Raw genomic sequence first — 18534 nt, 5'->3', positions numbered from 1 at the left:
CTATTGAGGAGGTATTGAATAGAATTGGGGAGAAGAGGAGTTTGTGGCACAACTTGATAAGAAGAAGGGGCCAGTTGGTAGAACATGTCCTGAGGCATCAAGGGATCACAAATTTAGCATTGGAGAGCAGTGTGGAGGGTAAAAATTGTAGAGGGAGACCAAGAGATGAATACACTAAGCAGATTCAGAAGGATGTAGGTTGCAGTAGGTACTGGGAGATGAAGAAGCTTGCACAGGATAGATTAGCATGGAGAGTTGCATCAAACCAGTTTCAGGACTGAAGACAACAACAACAACAACAATAATTTTTGACATGTCTCCTGTACCATAATCACATGATTTGTTAAGTGTATGTTATGAGACTAATAAATCACAATTCACACAATTCACAATTTTTCATCCTGTGAATGTCTTCCTTAGTATTAATACTCAGAAAATGGTCTTTTGGATTGTATGGTTATAGTCTACGAAACTTCATTGTCGTGGAAGATTCACCAACAACTAAGACAACATCTTGTGAAAATCTTCATTGTATGATCAGCAAATAGAATTATGGAGGGTGCCGTAGACTTTGCCACTGTGCCATATAATGCACTTCCAAATTGTAAAACAATAATATTGCACTGTCTCATGCATCCCATTCTTTTGTCACTGTAGGAAGTAGTAGCATCTAGTCAAGTTAGATGACGTAGCAAGCAGCTGATGCTGAACTTACACATAGGAGCAGCAGAGTTCAAACCTCTGTTCATCCCTGCATATTTAGGTTTTCTATGGGTTCTCTAAACCATTTTAGGCATTTTCCAAAATGGTCCTTTGACATGGTCACAGCCATCAGTTGAGCCAGCACTCTCTCTGATGACCTCAATGTTGAGAGTACATTAACCTTCCTTCCAGAGTCATCTAGTTAGAATCAAAACGTGTTACTATACACACAACAAGTTAGTGAATGAACGTCAAGAAGACAGCAAAAATTTTGTACATGCCCGCATCATCAGTGTTTTACATTCAGGACAAACAGTATCTTTTGTACATGCACTAAATGGAAAATGTCAAGATTGGTTCAGCTTAAACTTCACCTTCTTTTGTGAACACTCAGATATTTTGTGATAATCTTCTTTTGTCTTATACAGTGCAGAATTGTACCTGATATCACATCACGAATAGAGAGTGATCTTCAGCAAATACAAATGTAGTAAAAACATTTAGTCAGTACAAATACTTCCCTTTGTGGTATCATCATCTGGGAAAGTTTTCATAGTCATACATGTGTGCTGTTTAAAAATGATGACGAATAAATTAAAAATTATTTCAGTGTTCTCTTCCTTGAGTAATTCAATCTTATTCCCATCAGACCCAAGAAGAGAGAGCAGAAAAGATAGAAAGGGAACTGCGTGAAAGGTTAATAAAGAAGTACAAGCGACTACAAAAACTACACGTGAAGGCAGAGGAGACTGAATGTACAACACCAGCATGTGATGAGCAAAATCAATCCCATTGCAGTATCCCCTCTAGTAGTAAACAGACTCCAGAAAGGTCACCACAGAGCAGTAACTCTGGTTCTCCTCTCTGTCACAAGAAAAAACGTAAGTTGTGTTTATTTGGTTCTGTTTAATTTCAGTTAAATTTCACCATATGTTTATTTGGTTCTTGTGATTTTATGATAACAGTTGAATTTGATGTAGTTCTGTACCTATATATGTACACACAGAATACAGGAGCCTAAGATCTACACAACTGTTTGTGAAAATTGCAACTTCATAGAAGATTTGTTAGAAATGAATGACATTTACCCAAGTCTATATAAGAGCTATACTTATACAAAATAGTTATAAATAGTCATGCATAACAGAATAAATGATTAACATTAACATTCACCTTGCTTTGTTACTTTATATGACTGAATATTAAAAAAATATTAATTTTATATTATTGAATATTTAAAAAATCTTAGTAATGAACATTTTAATGCTGCACTGATAGTTTTGGCCTTGCATCTACTATCAGCTAGAGATACATGCAGGAATTGCAAACTTATGACTAATGAAGCAACATCAGAATTTAAGTACACTATTTTTTTTTTTCTGCAAAGCTATCTGCACTATAATACTGCTAAATTATTACTCCTGAAGTTCATTCAGGTATTACACATGTTAGATGGTGTATATGATTGTAATCATAGAGTTATACACTAACAGGTAGATAATTTTGGCTAAAAATTTCAGTATCTCATATAATCTCACATGTCTTCCTTGCAGTCCTGAATCATGAATACAGGTGCTGAATGTCATGTTAGATGATAGTGTTCCTTGTAGCTTCTACCTGTTATTTCATTTGGTCAAGATATATTACCAATAATTCATACTGATGCAGATGCCTTTGCACAGTGTCCCATATTTATCCTTCATAAGCTCAATAGAGAACAAATCAGATGGTCATTCTGGCCAGTGGAATTGCTGAACACCTTAAAGAAATGTTAGAAGTGTATGTACAGACATTATACTGATAGAGAAGCACATTGCCACAACATTGTGAGAGTGGCAACAGAATTAGATGGATGGCAATCTGGATGTAGCCTGGAGTCTTTGGTGCCATCTCGGTGAATACCAGAGGTGATACTCACTCTAGGCTACGGCTTCCAACACCATGATTCTTAGTGTTGGGTTTGATATACTCTAGCATTTACCATTTCCCTGATTTAAGCTGTGCTTGTGAATTAGCTTCACTGATGAATCTACAGAATCTGCTCTCATACATGAAAACAATTTTGTGCAATTTGTCTCTCCAGTTAACTGTTTTGTTACAGTGTCAAAGACAGGTTGCAATGTTATGAAGATTGATAGCAAGTGTGGCTTAAAGTACTAGCTCAACCTCCAGAAAATGATTCCTAATGCACCTGGTTGTCACTCTAGATTCGGCACTGATGATTCTAATTTGTGTGGCTGTCCAGAAGTGCTCCTGTAGGCTGCTGCCACTAGGAAACCATGCAGTCAGCATATATATATTCCATGGTCCACAGTGCCATCATTAATACCCAACCAATAAGTCATGTGCAACACATTTCAGCAGCTATTCACAAGGATCTCCCCGCTTCGTACTGACCCACAATTTGACCTCACAGAAATTTAGTTGATGTGTTGTTGTCGTCGTCGTCGTCTTCAGTCCTGAGACTGGTTTGATGCAGCTCTCCATGCTACTGTATCCTGTGCAAGCTTCTTCACCTCCCAGTACCTACTGCAACCTACATCCTTCTGAATGTGCTTGGTGTATTCATCTCTTTGTCTCCCTCTACGATTTTTACCCTCCATGCTGCCCACCAGTGCTAAATTGGTGATCCCTTGATGCCTCAGAACATGTCCTACCAATTGATCCCTTCTCCTAGTCAAGTTGTGCCACAAACTTCTCCTCTCCCCAATCCTATTCAATACCTCCTCATTAGTTATGTGATCTACCCATCTAATCTTTAGCATTCTTCTGTAGCACCACATTTCGAAAGCTTCTATTCTCTTCCTTTCCAAACTATTTATTGCCCATGTTTCACTTCCATACAAGGCTACACCCCATACAAATACTTTCAGAAATGACTTCCTGACACTTAAATCTATACTCAACGTTAACAAGTTTCTCTTCTTCAGAAACACTTTCCTTGCCATTGCCAGTCTACATTTTATATCCTCTCTACTTCGACCATCATCAGTTATTTTGCTTCCCAAATAGCAAAACTCCTTTACTACTTTAAGTGTCTCATTTCCTAATCTAATTCCCTCAGCATCACCCGATTTAATTCGACTACATTCCATTATCCTCGTTTTGCTTTTGTTGATGTTCATCTTATATCCTCCTTTCAAGACACTGTCCATTCCGTTCAACTGCTCTTCCAAGTCCTTTGCTGTCTCTGACAGAATTACAATGTCATCGGCGAACCTCAAGTTTTTTATTTCTTCTCCATAGATTTTAATACCTACTCCGACGTTTTCTTTTGTTTCCTTCACTGCTTGCTCAATATACAGATTGAATAACATCGGGGAGAGACTACAACCCTGTCTCACTCCCTTCCCAACCACTGCTTCCCTTTCATGCCCCTCGACTCTTATAACTGCCATCTGGTTTCTGTACAAATTGTAAATAGCCTTTCGCTCCCTGTATTTTACCCCCGCCACCCTTAGAATTTGAAATAGAGTATTCCAGTCAACATTGCCAAAAGCTTTCTCTAAGTCTACAAATGCTACAAACATATGTTTGCCTTTCCTTAATCTATTTTCTAAGATAAGTCGTAGGGTCAGTATTGCCTCACGTGTTCCAATATTTCTACGGAATCCAAACTGATCTTCCCCGAGGTCAGCTTCTACCAGTTTTTCCATTCGTCTGTAAAGAATTTGCGCTAGTATTTTGCAGCTGTGACTTATTAAACTGACAGTTCGGTAATTTTCACAACTGTCACCACCTGCTTTCTTTGGGATTGGAATTATTATATTCTTCTTGAAGTCTGAGGGCATTTCGCCTGTCTCTCACGTCTTGCTCACCAGATGGTAGAGTTTTGTCAGGACTGGCTCTCCCAAGGCCGTCAGTAGTTCTAATGGAATGTTGTCTACTCCCGGGGCCTTCTTTCAACTCAGGTCTTTCAGTGCTCTGTCAAACTCTTCACACAGTATTGTATCTCCCATTTCATCTTCATCTACATCCTCTTCCATTTCCATAATACTCTGCTCAAGTACATCGCCCCTGTATAGACCCTTTATATACTCCTTCCACCTTTCTGCTTTCCCTTATTTGCTTAGAACTGGGTTTCCATTTGAGCTCTTGATATTCATACAAGTGGTTCTCTTTACTCCAAAGGTCTCTTTAATTTTCCTGTAGGCAGTATCTATCCTACCCCTAGTGAGATAAACCTCTACATCGTTACATTTGTCCTCTAGCCATCCCTGCTTAGCCAATTTGCACTTCCTGTAGATCTCATTTTTGAGATGTTAGTATTCCTTTTTGCCTGAGTCATTTACTGCATTTTTATATTTTCTCCTTTCATCAATTAAATTCAATATTTCTTCTGTTACCCAAGGATTTGTACTAGCCCTAGTCTTTTTACGTACCTGATCCTCTGCTGCCTTCACTACTTCATCCCTCAGAGCTACCCATTCTTCTTCTACCGTATTTCTTTCCCCCATTCCTGTCAATTGTTCCCTTATGCTGTCCCTGAAACTCTGTACAACCTCTAGTTTAGTCAGTTTATCCAGGTCCCATCTCCTTAAATTCCCACCTTTTTTTTTAGTTGATTGCATGCTCTTATTTGACTGATTACAGTACAATGCTTAAAACAATAGGACACTCTTTGAGCATATTAAATTCAGTTCTTATGGGCTTGCCACGTATGGGCTCCTACTCTGTCCATAGCACAGTAATATGGATCGTTGCCTTTATTGGCCACTATTATTTCATACACAAATATTTATGTTTCTAGGTTATGTCTTTAGAGTATTTTTTGCAAATTGTATACACCCCAATCTCTCTTAGATCATTGGATCCTGAAAACAGGATATGATTGATATGTGATCGAAATTCCTCGCAACGACATTCTTATATAAAACATACTCATCACTTTTCATGTCAAATCTGGCTAAAATCTCCAGCTTTCAACAAAAATCCTCCATTGTCTTCATTGAAAGGTTGAGATTTTATCCAGATTTGCCACAGCAAGTAAACCAAAAATGTTTTATAACAGGGCATGGCTTGTCTGTGAAGAGAACTGACTTCCACTGCCTCCATATCTACACCCCCCCCCCCTTTAAATATTCAGTCCAGTAAAATTGAAGTGGTATGCTCTCCTGTCATACACACCATCTCCATATTATTCTCATGCCTGCAAATATTTGATCTGCTATTGTATCCATGTTGTGTAGCTGAACATTCATTTACAGGTCTCAGTCATCATTATCTGATCTCACATAAATTTTCTGACAACCATAATTCTTTGAAGTATATATTTTTACCGGCAGCATTTTACACAGTCCAAAGATGAGCAATGAGTCACTTTGCAGCACAATTATCGGAAGAACAGGCATACTGTAACTGTCCTACAGTTCAGGGCCAAAATATAAACATTACAAACTTCCTCCAGCCCACAGACCAGGCAAATTGATGAAATTAGTTGGTTCTTTTGCATTATGTGTGATCTAGGATGGGCTGTAGGCAGCTTATAAAAGCACCATTTATTCATGGGCAGTTCATGAGAAAACCTCGAAATACCATGCTTTTTGATTACCAAAAGTACCAATTATCAGGTTGGCCACTTGTATAATTTCTGTTTGTGACAGACCATCAAAATTTTTACCAGATGTTTACAACATGTCTGGGCTGTTATATTAAAATGATTTCTTGTTCAGCTTTCTCAATGAATTTAATAATTAACTGACTGCAAGTGCTTATCATTTAGGGAAGCAGATGATGATATAATTGATTGAGAACAACGATTGTTATGAGATCACAAACTGTGTGTTTTATTACTGATACGCGAGAATTATTAACACTTTTAATTGCATGCAGCTAAGCTACATTTCATGTGCCACCATATGTTACTGATCACATTCACACTGAAACTTATAAGGGAACCGACAGCTAGCTGCACGCAGCGGTGATCGTGGTCATGGGCTGCATGTCTCGGTGTGTCACTCCTTGGAAAGCTTGTGAACTGGTGACATCACATGCTGTAACATTGGTCACCTTCCATAAGTCACTTGATTGCACAGCCTGACATGATGATGATGTAGCATGGCTGGCCAGTACCTCGTGAGCACAGAAAGAAAACATGTGTCAGAATCACTCCAAAACAAAACTTGTGCCGCTGCATCATTAAGTAAAGTTGCATGCAAAAATTGGTTAAAAAATTTCAAGAAAGTAACTTTAAATACACACACACTTATCTATACACTTATCTATACACACACACTTATCTGTAAAAACATTAACAAAATCCCACAAAAGTCAGAGTTTTGAAAGTCATCTCCATTTGTTATCATTCGAAAGTAAATTTGAAATTTTGCACTCTTCCCTTTCTGATCTATTTTTGTCTCTTTTTCTTCTTCACAATGTGAGCATACAAATCTCTTATTTTCTCCTTCTTGCTCTATTTTTTTGATCTACTGTTCCACTTTAAATTCTTCTTCTGATCTGTAGTAAAGTTCTGATCACAAGTCTTTGCATGCTGGCTGTGGTTTAATAAGTTATGTATATAGCTATGTCAATCCTTGGACAAATATTGACTTGAGCATGCTATTCTGAACTGTACTGATGCCAGAATATCTTCCATGCCTAACTTTCATGCTATGTAGTCCCCAATGTACATTTGATGTGCACAAAAGTCAGTTATATCTGTGTTACTCAGATTTCACAAGTGTAAAACTTTAAGCTATCCATTAATAGCAAAACCATTTTTCATCATGTTGAAATAACATTTCCCATAGTAACTCCCTTGCTCAACCAATAAATATCTTCACATGTGAACTTCCAACCATTGTCACATTGGCCTTGATAAATAGATACTGCTCATTAGCGTTACTTTTAAACTGTGTAGAATGTCGTCATAAATCAAAAATCACCTTGTCTTCCATACTACTATCATCACATGACCTTTGCATGCCAACAATAGGATAATGAATTACTGCACTCATTTCAGTAGACTGATAAATTTCTTGTTGGTGTAAGATTAGTTGAGATTGAACTTCAACCACTTCAGATTCTTTATCTTCGTCTTATTGCTCACTGTCCTGAATGTCATCGGTATATTTGATTTTCTTCATTCATGTAATCTTGTGTTTCAAATCTGTCAATAAATCTTGCAAGTCATACAAATATCTACCACCTTTTCATCCAACATTACATCCAATTTTTGAGTATGTTAATTAAGTTATTTGTTCAAATCCTCTCTCAATATTTGATTCTCTGCACTTATATCCCTCTTAATATCGTCTAACTTATTGTTATTCTCATAAGGCTTTTTATTTAAATATTACTCCTGGTTGTCAAGATTTTTATTTAAATTTTGCTCCTGATCATCAGATCTTTTATTTAAATCAGTGAATTTCATTTGTAAGAGCTGCATTAATGCATCCTCCCTTCCTACAGCACCAGTCCGATTGTTGTCTATTGCAGTCTCACTTGATTCAGCATTTACATCGAGATTTGAACTTTCATTTTCTGCTACTACATTTGTACTTTGAATTCTGTTACTGGTTTCTTATTCATTAACGATGTCTGTGGCAACACCATCCTGATCAATACTGTCCTCTCTGTTAATTGTGTCACTATTTTCAGCTTGACTAGCTATTGTTATTTATATCTATACTGTGCATGCACATTATTATCAGCTTAATTGTTCATTGTTTATATTCCTTTCCCTATCCAATGTTGCTTGAAAAATCAAGGCACTGTTGAAAATACCAACTTCACTCACAGTATGTTGACACTAGACATCATACTCTGGATTCGAAGATTGTTCAGATTCAACATCCTTGTCACTGATTTCCATATATAACATGTCTGGACTGTTATATTATGATGATTTCTTGTACAGATTTCTCTGTGAATTTAATAATTATCTGACTGGAAGAGCTGATCCTTTAGGGGAACTACTGATGAACGAATCGATTGAGAACAATGATTGGGAAGAGATCATGAACTCTATGTTTTATTACAGATTCTCTAGAATTATGAACACTTTTAATTACACACGGCTAAGTCACATTCAACATGCCACCATATGTTACCAATTGCACTCACACAGAAACTTACAGTAACCAACCACTTTACGAGTAAGCATTTGAAGAAATCATTAGCAAAACAGCCTAACAGTGCTGGCTAGTGCACTGCCTCAACTCCACTCTCAAACTGTTATCCTGCAACTACTATACTGTGCTTGTGTCAAGTGACAGCAATTACTGTCCCCTGAAAAACATTGTTAGCTATCACAGACTGTTTCATACCTCTGACCTCAGCCAAACCAGAGGTAGCCGTGATACACACTTATTATTGTGTGGCGGATCCATAACTTTGCCATGTAAACTAATGACTGATGTTAAATATATTTCTTTGTGATGGTACCATACCTTCACATGTTCTTAAGATGAAGTTCTCAGAAAACTTTGAAACTTTTTTTCAGTATCATTGTCTGTTTGTTCAAAGATACCATACTTACGCACAAAATAGCAAAAACCAGTTTTTAGTCATTTTTGCACCATGGGTTTCAATTATCTAAATAACTAAGCATAGAAATTAATTAATAGAGGGAAACATTCCACATGGGAAAAATATATCTAAAACAAAGAGTTTTTAGATATATAACTAAGCATAGAAAATTACTCAGATTTTAACTGTACATTCTCTAGACATTTCTCTAGAAACATTTTTCCATTTTAAAATTCTTTATCCATTATCAAGATTCGCTCAAAAAACCATGATTTTTGGATACAAAAGTACCAGTTGTGGGGGTGACCACTTCTGTAACTTCTGTTCATGCCAAATCGTCAAAATAGGTTCAAAGTTACCATACTTTTGTACATAAACTATGTAGTAATACCAGGTATGAGGCATAAATGTAGTTTTAACTGACATAGTGGACACATGGCAAGGGTTCTGAAGCCATTGCAAGGGTTCTGAGGTCACCAAACTTTTTTTTTTGTTTTGTTTTGTATTTTTTTTTTCTTTCGAATAACCCATTTGAAGGGTACGATGAATCAACTTTGGCTACTCTTCATTGTATTAGATTCCTTCAGTTTCCAAATTTCCTTCATCCTTTTAGAGTGTTGTTCCCTTTCTTCTTGAGTCCACTTTCGTCTAGTTATTTTCTTTCTCTCCTGAAATTCTGCCTTTTGAACTGCCTTTCTGAAATGTGTTCTGTTTTCTATTGTAACTCCAGCATTTTCAAACTATGTTTTAATTGCCATTTTTTCACCAATAAAAATTTATAGTGTGCTGACTCTTTATAAGGGGCTCTACACCTGTATACAGGCTGTCTTAACCAGGAAACAATTAATGGTGCCACCTGGTAGCATAAAAATTATTTTGTCACACAAAATCCATTGTTCTTGGAAACTGAACACAACATTTTTTTGGTATACTGTCAGTGTAGTCTAAAATGTTGCCCAGTAAAGTGAGCTTTCATTGAATGGGAGATGATTTGTTTTAACATTATATTAGAGGTACTTATTTATTGTTTTTATGTTGTTTGTATGTAAATGTGTCGAAGTATAAGCAAACTGTCAAAACGTTATTGCTGTACAGAATTAATTTTATATAAGCAGCACATCCTACCCTAACAGGGAAAAGAAGGGAAACAGCTGAAAAAAGCTCCTTTCAGAGCACAAAAAAACCGAATATGTTCCTCTTTAAAAGACGTCAACAGAAAAGTGGGAAACCAGCTGCCTGAATCCTGATCTATCTTCCTTACCAAAAATTTTGGCATGTGAACGTATTCATGCTTTTTGTGCTGAAAGAGACCAGCAGAGAGTCATTGACTGTGAAAGACAGAAGAGACAGTGCCAGTGGGAGGGAAAGCAAGGGGAGACAGTTATGGTGTGAGGGAGATAGCGGCAGAGAAATGGAAAGATGAATTAAGAGAATAGCTGTGAGAGCCAAAGAGAGAATAGGTGGTGGTAATTGGTGAGACACAGTGGCAGTAGAGATTGTCGGGTGTTCAGCTGGATCATACTGTCATCTGCACACAATATTTCTATGGTCCAGCTGGCCACCATCATCAGGTGAGAAAAGCTAAGCTGCTCTTGCCGATAACTGATTCAAACTGTGAACAACGAAACCTTTATATGCAGCGAAAATATGAAAGCGCATGCGCTGAGGTAACATGCAAGCACTCGCGCATTTATGCTGCCCCCTGATGCAAGAAGAGTTGCAGTACCTCCAGTAGTGAATACTACTGAAAAGTGATATATCGTTAAAAATTGAAGCCCACTTGTTTTTTGAGGTATGCTGACGATATGTTTCTTGTTTGGCCAGATGCAATAGATTTTTCATACTTGTTATTGCACCAGTTTGTCTTCATTGTAAAATCAGATTCACAATGGAGATTGAAAAGAAGGGGGGTTACCCTTTTCGGTTATAAAAAAAGATGACGGTGTTCTTGGACACAGAGTTTATAGGAAACCGACATATACTGATAGGTATTTACATGCTACCACCAGTCATCCACTGTTTCAATGTACAGGGGTCATAAGGACCTTGGTCAAAAGAGCGTATGCTATCTTAGATGCTGAGAATTTACCACAAGAGTTGCAACATCTTGAGGGTGTGTTTAATCATAAGGGCTATATAAACAGACAGATATGACGTGCATCTGAGTTTGGACCATTACCTAAATGAGCTGAAGACACTTTTAGTATTGTGGCTTTCCTTCCATATGCTGGGAACATGTCTGCCAAGATAGGTAGGGTTTTGATGAAACATGAAATCAGATGTTTATTCCATCTGCCAGCTAAGAGTATAGCACTTCTTGGCTCTGTGAAGGACAATTTAGGTTTGAGGAAGCCTGGTGTTTACAAAATACCATGTGAATGCGGTAAAATATACAGTGAACAAAATATTCATACCGTCAATGACAGATGTGTTGAACATCGTAGCCATACACAATTATTACAACTTGACAAATGTGCGATGGCTGGGCAGTGGCTTACAGAGGGACATAAGATGCTGTACAATGAGACACAAGTGGCTGCAAACACCTCACATTACGGGGATTGTGTTTTAAAAGAATCTGTCAAAATCAGACTAACAGATAATATCATTAACTATGATAATGAATACCTGCTAAGTAAAACTTGGAATCTTGTTTTATCAGATGTGAAGAAACAACGGCATCTGTATTGGCCAGCCATGAGTATTGATTTCTAACAATATATTGTGTTTCAACAGTATTCACCACCGGAGGCACTGCAACTCTTCTTGCGCCAGGGGGCTTCAGCAATGTTTAAGCACTTGCACATTACCTAAGCTTTCATGTTTTCGCTGCTTGCAGAGGTTCCACCATTCACAGTTTGAATCCGTTATCAGCGAGACTGTCTTAGCTTTTCTCACCTGATTATGGGGGCCATACGGACCAAAGAAAAATTGTGAGCAGATGAGTTTTTATCCGGCTGAAGACCCAACAAGAGATAGATCTGTTAACATGCCAAGAAAGTCTACATAGAGGTGAATGGAGTCGATACATAGGCTTGGATAGTCTGGGCCCCTCCAAACCAGTGAACTTTAACACAAATAAATTTGCCCAATTTCCACCATCAACTATATACACATGTTACTGTTTTCCAGTCTAGGGGTCAAAACCCTGAGCAATCCATTCCCAAGGATACGTGTGGAGAGAAGGCAGTGGTGGTTGAATAGAAAGACCTCAGGCGGTAAACAACAGAGAAAGAGATAGTGGGAACGGGAGAGGAAAAGAATGGGACAAAGACAATAACATTGGGGCAGACAGCCAGTGAATGTGGCAGAGGTGGGGTCAGTGATAGGGAGCAATGAGAGAAAGGGATTAAGACAGTGCCAGTGGGAGGGATAAACAGGAGAAAGTGCAAGTGGGAGAAAAAAGAGACAGTGGGAGAGAGACATACGGGTAAAATCAGTGCAGAAAACTAACATTTTCAGCATCACCATCTCAGATTTCTTTAAATGATTTAGATAGGAGATAGAAAACTACCAGTTTGCAGAGATATGTGATAGTTGCGAAGAAAGTTAAAAGTCTGCAGAATTGGAAATAGTGTGAAATTTACATGGGTCTGTCTCAACATAATTGACTATAATTCTGGTTCCAATCCAGATACAACTATGAAACTGATATAATTGAAAAGCTAATGAGTAGAGCTTTACATTGACGTGGGAGATAGTGGGTTTTCAAAAATTTTCACATTCAAGGTCATTGAGCTTAAGCTTTGACCGTAAATATCTCGGAACACCCCACCCTAGATTTTTTGAAAAAATATTTTGTGTATTTCCATTATGCTACTATAAACATGGTAGATATCAAGATGGCACACTGAAGACATTGTACCAAAAATTTATTGTCGCAGCATCAGCACACTATCAAATGGTTCAAATGACTCTAAGCACTATGAAGCTTAACATCTGAGGTCATCAGTTCCCTAGACTTAGAACTACTTAAACCTAACTAACCTAAGGACATCACACACATCCAAGCCCGAGGCAGGATTCGAACCTGCTACCGTAGCAGCAGCACAATTCCGGACTGAAGCACCTAGAATCACTCGGACACAGCGGCCAGCAGCACACTATCAGAATGCTGAAGGTAGCATATAAGTATGAAACACAAATTATTAAAATATACAATTCATAAGTAATTTTGAACAAAAATTATTATTGTCGTGGTATTATGAACCATTTACAGTGTAGCTTCAATGAAAAGGCAATAAAAATGGTTACATCTCATTTCACAAGTCTCCAATTGAATTGTTAATATTTACCAGATCTGATGCAGATGCAGTTGGCTTCACTGGATCCACTTTTGTGAGAATGTCATAACTTTTGATAATACAAGTGTCTGGTGTGGCAGACCTGTATCTTTCTTCACAATTGTCCTGTACCTCTACAAATTGATTGTTTTCCATCACCCATCTATATCATTTAATGCACCAAATTTGAAAGAAATCTGAGTGGGTTAAGTTGAGTGCTACATTGAACGGACATGGAATTGCCCATATGAAGACAGTGGTAGTGAGAGGTAGATGCTGAGTATGAAGGCTTCACTGCAAAGAGAGACTAGAAAAAAGGATTTAGAATGTTCTGTGGTAAAAGAGCATGAATATGTTACAATTTTTGGTGAGGAAGGCAGGATGTGGAATAAGGCACCTGGTTCCCCCTTTCCTGTCAGTCTTTTTTTTGGAGAAGTATACTCACTATTTTTGTGCTCCAACAGAACTGCTTTTCAGTTGGTTACATTATACTTGGATCTGAATAAGTTTAATTCATTTTCCAGCTTTTGATTTATGTTCCTTTCATATCTGACCCTTGTACAGTATTTTAAAAGAAAGTGAGTCATGATAACACCATAATATTCTTGGAAATTCCCTGATATCAGAGTTCGTCTGTATTATGGGCTAAGAGTCCTCATAATTCAGAAGTGTCCAGTTGCATGCAAATTTGAAGCAATCAGTTTGAATTACTGGATTTGACATGTTTTCAATGGAAAATTGGCAGAGGGGGGCCTCTGATATTGGTGGCTCACGTGTTACAACCAATAGTGCATTGTTTGCTCCCACATAGACTATGGGCAATTCGTATTGACATTTGTTAATTTTGTTAATACATCTACCTGTTGCAGAACTGTGTTAATTACTTCCATAATCAATGTCTCAGCTTACCGTCAACTGAATAAGTGTTAAACTACTGACATTCAAACCCCCTCCAAAAGCCATAATAGTGCTGGTGATGTTGATAACAGACATATTTCTAAGCAGCATGTCTTGTGTATGCTTGTGCTTGATGAGGAGCCCTGATATTTGATAGGTTCCTCCATAGAGAAGTCATACTGGCTTTCTGTCAGTCTTATTGCTTTTTGTTGGTCAAATTTTTACATGTGCATTATAAATATTTTCAGACTGCAGTTACGATCATAAAGAGTTTACATATAGTGATTAGAAAAGTTCTGCATATTTTATTGTGCAAAACTGCCTTTTTGTTGTAGATAAGAAGAAGCATAAGCGACATAAACACAAGTCGAAGACAAAGCACCGCAGATTCCACAGGCAAATGGAGCATCGGCCTTATTTCAAACGTGTGGACAATTACATTTATACTGGCTGCAACAACTACTTCTATCACAGTCCTACATTCCAATGTGTACCAGGTGGTTATACTACCCATGATTTCTTTTCACCACATTGGAATCCAGAGTTTCATGGTAGGCATTTTAGTCACCACACACAGACTTCACATTGTGGTGACATCAACGATGGCTATTGCAGACACTTCAAGAAATCATCCAAAGCTAGACCTAAATCTGCCGAGGAAAGTGGAGATCCTAACAATTCACTGAGCTCTCATTCAAGAAAGAGAAAGAGATCAGGGTCTAGAGAAGAATGTTCACGTGACAGTACCAGTCTCTGTAACCACCAATCATCAGTCTCAAGTAATTTATCATCTCATAAGCATGAAGAGAGTGACGAAAAATCTCACAACCATCACAAAAATTTAGAAGTACAAACAAAACACAAGAAGAAAAGCAAAAGATGACAATTTATTGAATAAAGATGTTTCTTACATTCTTCGATTGAATGTCTATGTGTTAATATTTTTATGATCTTGTAGCAAACAAGATAATATTGTATATTGTACCCTCATTCTTTCTGTATAAAGACTAGTAAAAATAAATGAAGTTAATGTCCCGCAATACTCTTATTATTCTTTATGTCATAGATATGATGACCTATTTTTTGCTATATTTTGCAGCTTGGCAGATAAACCAGAACCATAAAAAATTTATGCTGAGTCTATCTGAATTAATATTATTTTGTTTAAAAGGTTCCTTTGTAAGCATGTGAAAAAGGAGATACACAAGAAACAAATAAGTAAATCAGTCAGGTCATTATTACAAGAGTCACATTCAAGGCAATGCTGGTGAAGGGTGGGTTGCAAACAAGCATTTGCTTTTGTACACTGCTTTGATGTGGAAGTTTTACTTTCTACACTAATATATTACATCTACATCGATACTCGGCAATCCATTTCATGGTGCATGGCAGAGGGTACCCTTTCCATTTCCTTTCTTTTTACACTTGTAAATAGAATGAGAGAAAAACAACTGTGTGTATGCCTCTGTATGAGCCCTAATTTCTCATATCTTGTGCACAATGTATGTTGGAGGCAACGGAATCATTCTGCAGTCAGCTTCAAATGCCAGTTCTCTAAATTTTTTCAATAGTGTTCCTTGAAAAGAATGTCACCTTCTCTCCAGGGATTCCCATTTGTGTTCCTGAAGCATCTCTGTGACACTTTCATGCTGTCTGAATGCACCAGTAACAAATCTAGCAGCCCACCTCTGAATTGGATCAATGTCATCCCTCAATATGAGCTGGCAGCCCGCCTCTGGATTGGATCAATGTTGTCCCTCAATACAAGCTGGCACAGATCCCAAACACTTAACCAGCACTTGGGAACAGGTCACGATAGTGTCCTATAGGCAGTCTCCTTTACAGATGACCCATTCTTTCAGAGTTGTCCCAATAAACAGAAGTCATTCATTTACTTTTCCTACTAGAGTTCTCACGTGCTCCTTCCATTTCATATCATTTTGCAACATTACACCCAGGTATTTAAATGATGTGACTGTGTCAAGCAGGACACTACAAATACTGTATCTGAACATTACAGGTTTGGTTTACCTACCCATTCGTATTAATTTATTTTTTCACATTTAAAGTTAGCCGCCATTCATCACACCAATTAGAAATATTGTCCAAGTCATCCTATATCCTTCTACATTCACTCAATGACGACATTTTGCCATACACCACAGCATCAGCAGCAAACAACCGCAGATTGCTGTCCACCCTGTCCACCAATTCATGTATGTATGTTGAGAATAACAGTGGTCCTATCGTACATCCCTGGGACACTCCTGACAATACCCATGCCTCTGGTGAACAGTGGGTTCTATAACTTAAGAAGTCTTCGAGTCACTCACATATCTGTGAACCTATTACATATTCTCATATCTTTTTTAACAACCTGGAATGGGGCACTGTGTCAAATGCTTTCCGGAAATCTAGAAATATGGAATCTGCATGTCGCCCTTCATCCATAGTTCGCAGTATATCATGTGAGAAAAGGGCAGGCTGATTTTCGCATGTGCAATGCTTTCTAAAACCATCCTGACTTGTATACATAAGCTTCTTGGTCTCAAGAAAATTTATTGTATTCGAATGGAGAATATATGCAAGGATTCTGCAGCAAATTGATATTAGAGATATTGGTCTGTAATTTTGCGGGTCTGTTCTTTTGCCCTTCTTAAACACACAAGTCAGCTGCGCTTTTTTTTTTGCAGTCAGTTGGGGCTTTGCACTGAACAAGAGATTCGTGATAAATTCAAGCTAAGTAAGGGGCCAATGACATAGAGTACTCTTTGAAAAACCGAGTTGGGATTCCATCCAGGCCTGGTGACTTATTTGTTTCCAACTCTTTCAGTTGCTTCTCTACACCAGGGATGCTTATTACTATGCTGTTCATTGGTCAAATGATCTGTTTGATGCTCAAACAACAGTATGGTTGCATGATTCTCCTGTGTGAACAATTTCTTGAACATGAAGTTTAAAACTTTATCATTGTGCTACCTTAAATTGCCACACCAGACTGGTCAACAATTGACTGGATGGTAGCCTTAGACCCACTTAGCGATTTTACATAGGACCAGAATTTTCTCAGGTTCTCTACCAGATCTTTTGCTATTGTGTAATGATGTTAATAGCTGTATGCTTTATGCATAGATCTTTCCACGAACACATGAATCTGTACTAGCCTTTGCTTATCATTTGTGCATTCCCTTTTGAATTGAGAGTGCAACAGCCTCTGGTTCCTCAGCAGTTTCTGAATCTCATTATTAAACCGTAACTTGTCTTTTCCATCCTTAATCCACTCACTAGGCACATAATTCTCTAGACTGTGATTTACAGTCTGCTTAAACTCTGCCCATAATTCCTCTAGGTCCATCTTACAGAAACTAAATGATGTCAGTTCACTGTCAAAATGAGATGCTAACAACTGCTTATCTGCTCTTTCTAGCAGAAATACCATCCTAGCCTTCTTGAGTAATTTATTAACTTTCGTAACCATAGTTGCTATAGTGGCATCATGATCACTAACCCCATTTCTATCCTAATGCTGTCCATAAGATCTAGCATATTTGTTACTACAAGGTTTAAGATATTTCCATTGTGTGTGGGCTGTCAAAGTAGCTGCTCAAGTTCAGAAAACATGTCCAAAAGTACTGTGCATGATAGTCTGTCTGTGCCCCCAGACAACCCAGTGTCTACTCGGTAGTAACACCATGTGTTGCTGCATAGTTGCTATTGTTTGCGTTAATCTCATTACTGGTTTCTCAGTGAAGGTACTCAGCTTTGAAGGTTCAGCATTCACAGTGTAGAATGCACGCAGAATAAATTTTGTTGCATGAGTGGAAAAGAACAGTGGACAAGAGTAATGGCAGGGGTTCCATTGCAAAGACCATTGCATGGTACGTGAGTTGCTGTTCAGTAGTTAAGGCCTATGCACAATGTCGTTGGTGTAGGCAGAATCAACAATTTTTTTCTGTTTTACCATTAATTTATCATGCTTACAAAGTTTGTAGGTGACACTTTGTATATATCTGCATATTAAGGCTGAGTGATGGGTAAAGTATTTATCTCCCCCCCCCCCCCCTCCCCCAAGTATTATATTTATGAATGTTACTGTTGTTTTTGAACTATGATTGATTATTGACAGCAAACTCCATAAGGAAAGAACTGTAGTGTGAGATTCTCAATATTTCCAACTTTACAA

The 18534-nt window shown here is 37.8% G+C and overlaps 1 protein-coding gene across 2 annotated transcripts in view; it reads left to right on the top strand.

The window, feature by feature from the left end:
* The window catches only part of LOC124621780 (A-kinase anchor protein 17A-like), a 125324-nt gene extending 109933 nt beyond the window's left edge, over positions 1–15391 (top strand). For both annotated transcript variants that reach the window (XM_047147216.1, XM_047147217.1), the window contains exons 5-6: positions 1352–1583; positions 14687–15391. In XM_047147216.1, the coding sequence (XP_047003172.1) occupies positions 1352–1583; positions 14687–15234 (780 nt within the window). In that variant the 3' untranslated portion in view covers positions 15235–15391. The remainder of the gene's footprint in view (positions 1–1351; positions 1584–14686) is intronic.
* Positions 15392–18534: the final 3143 nt, after the last annotated feature.

The sequence above is a fragment of the Schistocerca americana genome, chromosome 7 (assembly GCF_021461395.2).
Source record: "Schistocerca americana isolate TAMUIC-IGC-003095 chromosome 7, iqSchAmer2.1, whole genome shotgun sequence".
Taxonomy (NCBI): domain Eukaryota; kingdom Metazoa; phylum Arthropoda; class Insecta; order Orthoptera; family Acrididae; genus Schistocerca; species Schistocerca americana.
This window is presented reverse-complemented; position numbering and strand designations above follow the sequence as displayed.